Source organism: Camelus ferus, chromosome X (genome assembly GCF_009834535.1).
Source record: "Camelus ferus isolate YT-003-E chromosome X, BCGSAC_Cfer_1.0, whole genome shotgun sequence".
Taxonomy (NCBI): domain Eukaryota; kingdom Metazoa; phylum Chordata; class Mammalia; order Artiodactyla; family Camelidae; genus Camelus; species Camelus ferus.
This window is the reverse complement of record NC_045732.1, coordinates 85,773,997-85,784,488: the sequence shown is the minus strand read 5'-3', so window position 1 is coordinate 85,784,488 and position 10,492 is coordinate 85,773,997. Positions and strand designations below refer to the sequence as shown.

The 10,492-nt window shown below is 48.0% G+C and overlaps 1 protein-coding gene across 2 annotated transcripts; it reads right to left on the bottom strand.

The window, feature by feature from the left end:
- Window positions 1-6,434: 6,434 nt before the first annotated feature.
- LOC102524565 (putative MAGE domain-containing protein MAGEA13P) lies at window positions 6,435-9,994 on the bottom strand. Of its 2 annotated transcripts, none has more exons than XM_032474896.1 (2): window positions 9,852-9,994; window positions 6,435-7,971 (listed from the first exon to the last, which is right to left on the bottom strand). In XM_032474896.1, exon 2 carries the CDS (start codon window positions 7,904-7,906, stop codon window positions 6,884-6,886), a length of 1,023 nt encoding a protein of 340 aa, XP_032330787.1. In that variant the 5' UTR covers window positions 7,907-7,971; window positions 9,852-9,994; the 3' UTR covers window positions 6,435-6,883. The 2 variants fall into 2 exon arrangements, with proteins under 2 accessions (XP_032330787.1, XP_032330788.1); XM_032474897.1 differs by lacking the exon at window positions 9,852-9,994 and adding an exon at window positions 8,886-9,096.
- Window positions 9,995-10,492: the final 498 nt, after the last annotated feature.

Sequence of the window (10,492 nt, the reverse complement as noted above, 5' to 3'; positions counted from 1 at the left end):
TCCGTCTCAGAAATCATCAGTGGCTCCCCATTGCCCAACACATTAGGTACAAACTCCTCCCTCCAGCCCTTAAGGCCTCAACATTTATTTTTTTTTTTAATATCAACAAGGTCCCCAGATATTTGGAAATTAAACAATACATTTTCACTAACCCATGCTTCAAAAGAAATTATTGAAGGAAGTTAGAAAAAAATTTGAACTGAATGAAAATCTAAATACAACTTAGCAGAATTATGGGGCTTGGCTAAAGCAGTGCTAAGTGGGCGAGTCATGTCATTAAATGCTTATATTAGAAAGGAAGAAAAGACTCAATTGATAGTATCAGCTCCTACCTTGAGAAGTTATAAAAGAAAAGTAAACCCAAGGCAAGAAAAACGATAGTACTAATATAGATAAGAGTGGAAATCAATGAAATTGGAATTAGAAGAACAATAAATTATACCAATGAAACAAAAACTGTTCCTTTGAGAAGATCAGAGAAGCTGAAATACCCGAGGATTTTTTTAAAAAGGCTATTACAAAGCAATGGCTTTGGACACTGTCTTAGCTTAGGCTTCCATAACAAGATACCATAAACCAAGTGACTTCTCAACAACAGAATTTTTCTTAACATTTTTAATTGAGTTATAGTCATTTTACAATGTTGTGTCAGACTCCAGTGTAGAGCACAATTTTTTCAGTTATACATGAATATACATATATTCATTGTCACAATTTTTTTTGCTGTGAGCTACCACAAGATCTTGTATATATTTCCCTGTGCTACACAGTATAATCTTGTTCATCTATTCTACATTTTGAACTCCCAGTCTATCCCTTCCCACCCCCCGCCCCCTTGGCAACCACAAGTTTGTATTCTATGTCTATGAGTCTGTTTCTGTTTTGTATTTACATTCTGTTTTTTGGTTTTTTTTTTAGATTCCACATATGAGCGATCTCATATGGTATTTTTCTTTCTCTTTCTGGCTTACTTCACTTAGAATGACATTCTCCAGGAACATCCATATTGCTGCAAATGGCGTTATGTTGTCAGTTTTTATGGCTGAGTAGTATTCCATTGTATAAATATACCACATCTTCTTCATCCAGTCATCTGTCAATGGACATTTAAGCTGTCTCCATGTCTTGGCTATTGTAAATAGTGCTGCTATGAACATTGGGGTGCAGGTGTCTTTTTGAAGTAGGGTTCCTTCTGGAACAACAGAATTTCATGTGTCACAGTTCCAAAATATTTTTTGAATAACATGATGTATTTATTATGAGCTCTGACAAGAGACATATAAACAACACTCATAGTAATGAGTGTGATAATTATAATTCTTTCTCCCACAATGGCCTGTATACTGTCTTTCATATAAATATTGGATCCAATCATATCCTGCAGAATATGATTTAGATGTAGATATAATTTTCCCTTTAAAAATATAAGTGAATACTTTTTCTGGAAAAGAGGGCTTTAGAAAGAAGATAGATTCTTATCTGTGCAACATTGTCTTTGAAAGTGTAAGGGAAGTTGGATGACTACACAGAGCTTACTAATTGGATTGCGTTTTTTTTCCTTTCTAGTCAAACATGCAGTAGACACACCAGAGGCTGGTAGAATCCAGCAAGAGGTTGATCAATTTTTTGCAAACCATCTAGAGGATGTGTATTTTTGGCAGCCAAAATCACATTTAAAAATATTTATAATTATAAAGATTAATACATATGTTTAAAAAATGTTGCAAAATTTTAAAACCATGAATAAGAAAATAAAGAACTCACTCATATGTCCACTAGCAGAGAAATGCATTGTTGATATTTTGTTATATATTCTAGTTGTATGTAAGTATATTGCTATTAACATAAATGTGTCCCACAGCCTCTCAATCCTGATTTTAATTTGAATCAGATTGAAACTTTGGAACATTTGTCACGCCTACATAATTTAGATTTAAATTTGGGTTATAAGACTTCTGCTTCTGGCCACAACGGAGTAACAGGAACTGAACTCCCCACCTGATTTACCTAAAAATCCAGATGAAATATATGAAACAATTTTTAATTTATTGGACAACAGGCCGTGAAGGACAGTGATCTCTAAAAAATGGAAAGGAGATGCAATGTCTTATAATACCCCAGTTTACTGCCTGGGAAGATAATGCAGGCCAATCCTCTACGCCAGACAGTACCTGGTGGCAACGAAGACCAGCAGTCATAGCCACAGGACACCTGCCCTCTAGTGTCGCAACAGCTCAGAATCCGTAGGAGGCAGTCTGAGCCAGGGACAACACCTGGATCATTTTTCAACGCTTGTCCGCACCCGGCCCTTTAGCTACAGAGTCCTTGAGGTGAATTGTCCCAGGGCGTAGCCCCTCTGATTGCCCCTCCTTGTGGGCGCATGCTCCCTTCCACTCTTCATCAGTGCCCCCCAGCCTGTCTCAACTGTCAGACGTCAGTCACCAACCCCACTCACTCACATAGCCTCAGCTTCTAGGGAGGGGTCCACTGTCCACAGGGGCAGCATCTCCGCCTCCAGCAAGCATCACGACAGCTCCCAGCCCTGGGACACTGGCAAGGGTGCCCTGGACCACTAGCGGTGTCAAGAAATGTAGCTCACCCAAGCCGTACAGGGAGCAGCTGTGCTCTTCCGGACGTGGGGCGACTCTACGGCGGAGGGTGGTGGCTGGCATGCGGTCCACTCCTCCAGCTGACCTACCCACTCGAACCACACTGAGACTTCCAGCTGGTCATGAGGATTCCGAGATTTCCCAAGCCCATCCATGTGCGGCGTCCAGATCCACCCACCCAGATTCCCCGCCAGCTCGCCTCCTGACCGCCAGCCTACCTGGGACTCTCTGGACCTGGTTTTGTATGTGGTTTCTCACGTGGATTCTGGCAATTGCTCTTCCCAGATGCTCTCCATGACCCTCACTGACTGAGAGTCTCTCGTCTGGTTTCCTTCCCTGGCTCCTGGTCATTCTGGCTGAATCCTTGCTTCTCAAAGAGGAAATGGCCTGCTGACATTTCAGAATTTTAAATCAAGCCCAGAGGAATCCCTTTAGTCAGGACATCACTGCATTAATCCAGCTTTATATGGGTGAAAGATTAAGTTAATTTTCTGCTTAACCTAATGAGAAAATGGGAGATACAAATTAAAACAATAGTGAGACAATATTTTTCACCCATAATATTTGCCCCAAATTTGAAAGATTGATAATATAAAATGATTCTGAGTATGTAAGGTATTAATTCATGAGAAAATAAACTGTTACAGCATTTTGGAACCAAGTTGCAGAAATCTTTATAAATATTTAAAATATTCACACCGTTTCCACTTTAATCCAATTTTCCATATTAAAATGTCTTTCTTATGAGAAAACACACACACACTTGCCCAAGAATTCATGTTCAAAGATGTTAATTTAAGTTCCTTTAATCATGTAAAAATGGGAAATAACTTAGTATTTATCAAGAGGAGAAGTGTTTTATTGATTATGACACACACACACACTTCAGAATTCTAGGGAGTAATTACTAAAGTGAGGTAGATCTAATATGTGCTTTTCATGGAAAGATCCTGCTTCCATTTTATTATGCAGCAAAGGCAAGGGCCAGATGAATATGAACATCATTACCCACTCACGTGAAAAAAAAAAACACAATATATTTTACAGTGTGTCTATGAAAGAGCCTAGAATCAGCTTTAAAGTAATACACATCGGACTGTTAATCGTAGTTACAAGAGGGTTGAATTTTGGGGGTACTTTGTAAAGGGGAGAATTGTGATTGGTCTGTATTTTCAGAATGTTTGGCGACTAAGTATATGCAAAATTACCTTTGTAATTAAAAATATTTAAATAAACCTAACAACAGAAATAAATGCTGGGCATTGATCAGTTAAAGCAGCTGCTAGTTTATGCAACAGACAGATCCTGATTATTTGGATGTCTTAACACAATAAAAGTTTATTTTTTGCGCTCATAAATCCTGATGTGGGTTGGCAGGGACTTTCTGCTTTCGTGTAACCCAGGGATCTAGGCTGCTTCCATCTTGTAGCCCCGCTGTCCCAACATGGGGTCTCCATTTTTGCTGCTGAGTGGCAGAAGCAGCATGGAAATGGCATAATGGCTCCTGCCAAACTACAGGTGGGCCACCCAGGAAGGTGAGGAAGACAAGAAGTGGATGAGCACTTTAGTCTCTCCCATAAGCCATCACGTCACTTGAGGAAGTGCTCAATAAAAAGCAACTATTATAATCTGTTATGACGACTCTATTTCTTGGAGTTTCTGAGAAAACCAACTGTTTTCAAGTGCCCACTATATGACAGGTGCTTTCAAATATAGGATCGCATCTGGTTTTCAAAGGCTCCTGTAAATGTTAGCAGGGAGTTCCGTACTGCCCTTTGCAGTAAACTCTATAATCTCAGTAGCCTGAGAATTTCCTCTTTCCTTGTGATGCACAGTCAAAATCTAACTTGTGAGTCTCAGCTACCCCTCCCATGACCAAACGTTCCTAAACACTTGTACAGGTGTCATTAGGCATACTGCAAACTAGGATTTTCCCAGGGGGCAGAAATATATACAAGAGGCAGTGGAAGGATGGTTAACTATTTTTTTCTTTTTTGATCAGACGTAACACGTCCACTGAGGAACCATTGTTCACCTCCTAGGAGGACTCCAGGGTTTTAGAAATTCATCCCCAGTAGATGTCTGCTTACACAGTGAGGTTTCTATGGTGCTTCCTCATCGCCCTCTTATGAGGGAAGCTTTGGTGTTTTACCATCAGGGTAAGCTTATTCATCTGTTGATGTGATCAGTGGCCTGTTTCAAATAATACATCTTATTAGAATCCTGCTGCAAATATCAGTGTGGTTTCAAATATCCTCTCTAACTTCAGGGTTATATCCCAAGAACCAGTAGATTATGTACAAATCAGATTCTACTCACCAGTTTGAAAAACAACTTGAGAGTACGTTGAAGACGCCAGGAGGGCTTCCCAGTTGTCTAAACATTTACTTCACAGAGGCTGTTCCTGTTTCTGGGGCTCCAGAAAGAGCGACGGGACAGCCAGGGTGCGTCTGCAGGGGGTAGGAATGCTCTGTGTCAGGGGGAAGGCAGGTGATTTGGGGCTCTTCCACTGGGAGCAGGGCACAGTCTTCAGAGAAGAGGAAGCGGCAAGCTTGTCAGCAGGCCAGGTTCCAGAGTTGGACAGGAGGGCACATGGAGGGTGACCAGTGGAAGGGAGTGTAAAGCAGGGAAGTCCTGGGACAGGACAAAGTGCCAGGACCTGGGCAGTGTCAACTCTCAAGGAAGCCAGGGGCTCAGGTAGAAGGACCAGAGATAAATAAAGCCCGCAGACAACCCCCAAATCCTGCCCGATTCTCGTTGTCACCTTCCTTCTTAGGCTTGCTTTGAGTACCTTGGCCACGGGGCCTTTCTTTTTCTTGCCATGATAGAGTACTGAGGAGAGAAATGAACTAAGAGACAAAAGGCTGCCTCAGGCTGGGAGGAGTGGGAATAGCCTAGACCTGGATGAATTCAGATCAAGGATCCAGGCCCAGCTCTGTCACTTATCGACATGTGATATTGAGCCAACTGCCGAGTGCTACGAGCCTTAGGTTCTTCGCTGGTGAAGCAGGTTTAATAAGCCCTGACTTGTGGGACTGCTGGAATGTATACAATGTAAATCAAGCACATGGCACAGTGCCTGGCATTTAGTGGATCTTTAATAAATAGCATAAAAAATACAATAAATGTTTAATATGGTTTTGATCCTCCTGGGATTGTGTGTGTTTGTGTTCCATGGCATCTCGGAGAAGACACAGCACTCTAGGACACAAAACAAGTGAGCCGAAAGTACTGCTTTGTAAATAAAACTCATTAAATCTTCCCCGTTTGTGGATATATTATTTAATTTGGGTATGGGGAGACCTTACCCAGCTGAATGCAACTCAGCGCTCCCAGAATTTCAGTCAAGGACTAACTCCTTCCCTCCCTCCCAGCTGCTCTTCCATCCAAACGACGACTTTCATTCATTCACCCCCACCAGAAATCTAGCCCTTGCTTAGAGTTGGCTAAATTACACTCAAGATAACTTAATTAAAATATCCTCTCAAGGGCATGGGCTCTGACTCTCCCAGGCCAGGGAAATAGTGCCAGCCTCTGGGCACCACTTCAAAGAAATAGCAGCATTTTCTCAGGAAATCCTTGCAGACAGTGTGTACAGAACACTGAAGCCTGTGCACTCTGCTCAGCAGCGTGGGGACAGGAGGGTAGGATGCCTTCCGCACCTGCCCCAGGTGGAAACTGTACTTTGTTTCTCCACGATCCCAGAGGAACTGCCAAGAGCAGTTTTCCATTCCAGGCTTTTCTCCCACCTATAAGCATAAATGAGCCAGTAAGCCAGAACTCTCATTTATTAATGTTTAAAATTTATTTTATAAACAGTCTTTATTTTTATTTTATTAAGATTCTTTAATCCAGGTGTATAACTTTAATTTTATAAAATAACAGACTAAGTGGGATACAGGATTCTTAGGATAACCATCTTATACATTTTTCCTTCTATTTCTTGACCCCATCTATTTTATTGCAAGTTTTTAAGGAAATTCCTATTCCAATGTCATGTTATCCTGTTCTAGATCACAAAGTAAGAAATGGAAGGTTTCCCAGTATGTTTTACAGAACAGCAAAATTCTTATTCTAAAACCTGACAAACAGTAATAAATATGTGACCAGTGTCATTCATGAACCTAGACACTAAAGCTAATAAACCTATTAGGAGGAAGAAATTTGAAAAATATCAAAAAAGGGAAAAAAAGGGTAAAATCTGCAATTCAGCCCTCCACCACGTAGAAACTTGACTGCTCTCTTCAAACAGAGTGGAGAAGTTTCCGCCGACTTCACTCAGGGCCGGAGAGGCTGCTGGATGTGATGCTGGGACTTGCACTGGCCATGGCAGCATCATCTTCAGCCACCTGGACTCTCTCTTCGTCATCTCTCCTGGCTTCCTCATACCAGGATGGGAAGGAAGCGGAGTCGGCCCCACTGACCTTGGCGAAAAACTGCAGGACTTTCATCTTGCTGGTTTCAGCATAAGCCCTTGGCCCCCACAGGAACTCGTAGCTGGGAGGATCACTGTTGGGCACCTGCCGGTACTCCAGGTACTCTTCCCTCACCAAATCTTCGGTGATCAGCTTCCTGGGCTCCCCGTAGATGAAATCCTCCTGCCCAGCATGCACCCCGATGACACTCAGCATGTCCCAGACTTTCTCTTCGGAGGCACGGTTGCCCTCCAAGAAGATCATCCCCAGGATAAGTACCAGGAGGCCGGTCTTGGGCATGCCGCGGGCATCACTCAGCATCCCGTCGTAGGTGAGGTCTAGTATTTTGACGAGCACATAGGTGTGGCTGGTGGGATCCACTTCTTTCACTTCAATGCCAAAGACAATCTCCAGGCACTCACAGACTTTGCTGAAGATCAAAGGGAAGTGATCCTTATGCTCTTTGATGACACTCGTCAGCATTTCTTCCTCTGTGATGGGCTCCTTTGTTACATACTTGACACTCAAGAACCGCACCAATTCAACTACCTTCCTGTTTAGCACATCACCAAGCAAGAACTCGGGAGCCTGGGAGGTGCTTGGACCCTCTTCTTGGTTGCTGGAGCCCTCATTTGATGCGCTTGATGGAATGGCTTCAATGGCACTGGAGGAGCAGGCGCTCTGAGAACTCTGGGGAACACTCTGGGTTCCCGCATCAGGCACAGCCTCTGGGGTGCCCTGGATCAAAGGAGACAGCGAAGAGGAGGTGGCTGCCTCCTCCTCAGCTACAGGAACCTGTGCACCCACCAGGCCCTGAGCCTCTTCTTCAGCCAGAGGGCCTCCTTCAAGCTTGCCACACTGACTCTGCTGACCGTGAGGCATGATGACTCGTGTTGGGGATGGCAGGCAGGGGTGTGGGCAGGAGGTGGTGATGGGGGCCAACTGATCTGAGGGAGAGAGGAAGAGTGTGAGAACCTCAACCTTGTCAGCTCTGACAAAGGCCCTCTTAGCAGGTCTTCCCTTAGATCATGCTCTGGGGGTCTCCTGGCTTCCTAGTTTATCTGTCCCCTGAGAACCAGTAGGAGGACCTGAGAAAGCTCCTCGGGGTGGAACCTCAGGCACAGCCTGCAGATTCCAGGTAAGACGATAGCATGTTCAAGCTCGGGCGCTGTGGATTCTCTGTTCTGGGGTGGGTGGGGTCCTCGGCAGACATTCAGGGTGTGCACCTCACCTTGACCCCTAGCACTACCTGGGCTTCCTTGGCTCTACTGACCTGAGGACACATGCCTCAGACCAAGGCCCTCACCCCTGGGGTTACCTAAGTCCCTATAAGAGGTGAGGGGCACCTCAGTCTGCAGACTGAAACCACAATCCGGCCCCTCAGACCCCGGAGATGGAGTCGTGGGGCTGGATGAACTCTGTGGGGATCCCTCTCTCCTGGAATAGGGTGCGTCTGCCCTCCCTTCCGCAGACCCGAGGGTGCGTCCCTCAGGCGCAGCCCCCATCTCCCCGGACCGCCCAGAAGGCAGGACAGAGGACTGAGGCGTCTCTGCCTGACTGAACCATGAGCCTCCTACGGCTGGCAGCCGGGCTGGGCGTCTGTGGGCCCCGCTGGCTGGACCGTGAGGCCCCCTCAGCCCGCCATGAGGGTCCCACCTTAACACCCGGCGGAGCGGGGACACTCCTTCTTCTGATCTGAGTACCGCCCTGGCTGACTAGGCCTCGGCCCCTCAGACCCCGGAAACAGAGTGGGTGGAGAACCCATCCAGGCCGGGGGGGAGGGGGGGCGCCCCGGGGCTGACAGCGAGGGGAGGGTGGGGGCTGAGGAGACCGCCCCTCAGGCCTTCCTCTGAGTCTTCACCTCAACGCCCGTCGGAATCGTCCTCCACAGGCCGCAACCAACGACGCCTCTGGCCCTCAGAGCCCGGGGCGGAAGTCAGGACTCAACATACGGGAACCCTGCCCGGGGAGGATGGCAGGGGTCCTATCAGAGGACTGAGGGGCTCAGTCTCCTCCCTCTGGATACTTTCCTAACCCGGGTCCAGCCCCTTAAAGGAACCTGCCCCTCAGACCCCCGAGGCAGGACTCAGGAGACCCCTAGAGGCGAGAGCAGGGCCGAGGTCCTCTCTTCTTGGGCTGGGAGAACCTCTCAGGCCCCAGAGCTGATGAGAGGGGGAAGGCCAGACTTTGTGATGCTCCGCCTGCTCTTGGGTGGATGGGCCCATCAACACCGACCCAGCATCCTCATCGTTCAGGCCTGGTCCCCACCCCTTTGCTGGTCTGAGATGAGACTCTCAGAACAAGAGCTTACATCCCAGAGACCAAGACGGACATGGAAGGAAGGGGTGTCCCTGAGGTGACAGTAAGGGCTGGATGAACTCTGCGGGGATCCCTCTCTCCTGGAATAGAGGCCCACAGGGCCTCGCCCTCCCTTCCGCAGACCCGAGGGTGCGTCCCTCAGGCGCAGCCCCCATCTCCCCGGACCGCCCAGAAGGCAGGACAGAGGACTGAGGCGTCTCTGCCTGACTGAACCATGAGCCTCCTACGGCTGGCAGCCGGGCTGGGCGTCTGTGGGCCCCGCTGGCTGGACCGTGAGGCCCCCTCAGCCCGCCATGAGGGTCCCACCTTAACACCCGGCGGAGCGGGGACACTCCTTCTTCTGATCTGAGTACCGCCCTGGCTGACCAGGCCTCGGCCCCTCAGACCCCCAAGACGGTGCCGGGGGTGAACCCATCCAGGCCGGGGGTGGGGGGTGCCCCGGGGCTGACAGCGAGGGGAGGGTGGGGGCTGAGGAGACCGCCCCTCAGGCCTTCCTCTGAGTCCTCACCTCAACGCCCGTCGGAGTCGTCCTCCACAGGCCGCAACCAACGACGCCTCTGGCCCTCAGAGCCCGGGGCGGAAGTCAGGACTCAACATACGGGAACCCTGCCCGGGGCCTCCTGGGGAGGATGGCAGGGGTCCTATCAGAGGACTGAGGGGCTCAGTCTCCTCCCTCTGGATACTTTCCTAACCCGGGTCCTGCCCCTTAAAGGAAACCTGCCCCTCAGACCCCCGAGGCAGGACTCAGGAGACCCCTAGAGGCGAGAGCAGGGCCGAGGTCCCCTTTACTTGGGCTGGGAAAGCCGCTCAGGCCTCACCTTGATGCCTGGCCCTGCGGGAGCACCCTGTCTTTGCCAACCCGTGGCTTCATCCCTCAGAACAAGAGCCTCACCTCTCCACGATAGGAGTGAGGTGGGGCCTCAGCCTGCTAGGCCTGCGTGGAGTCCACCAGAGCTGACAGCAGGGGTGGGGTGGGGGTTTCCGTGGGGCTCCTTGTGTCTTCTGAGCTGGGGGTTACCCTCAGTCCTCCATGAGGTAGTCATATCTTCTTTTGACAGGGCCTGCACCTGCTGCCTTCACAAGGCTTTTCTCTCCAAGGTGCCCAACCCAGAAATGAAGAGGGTACAGGTGGTAGCTCCTGTTCCTTGA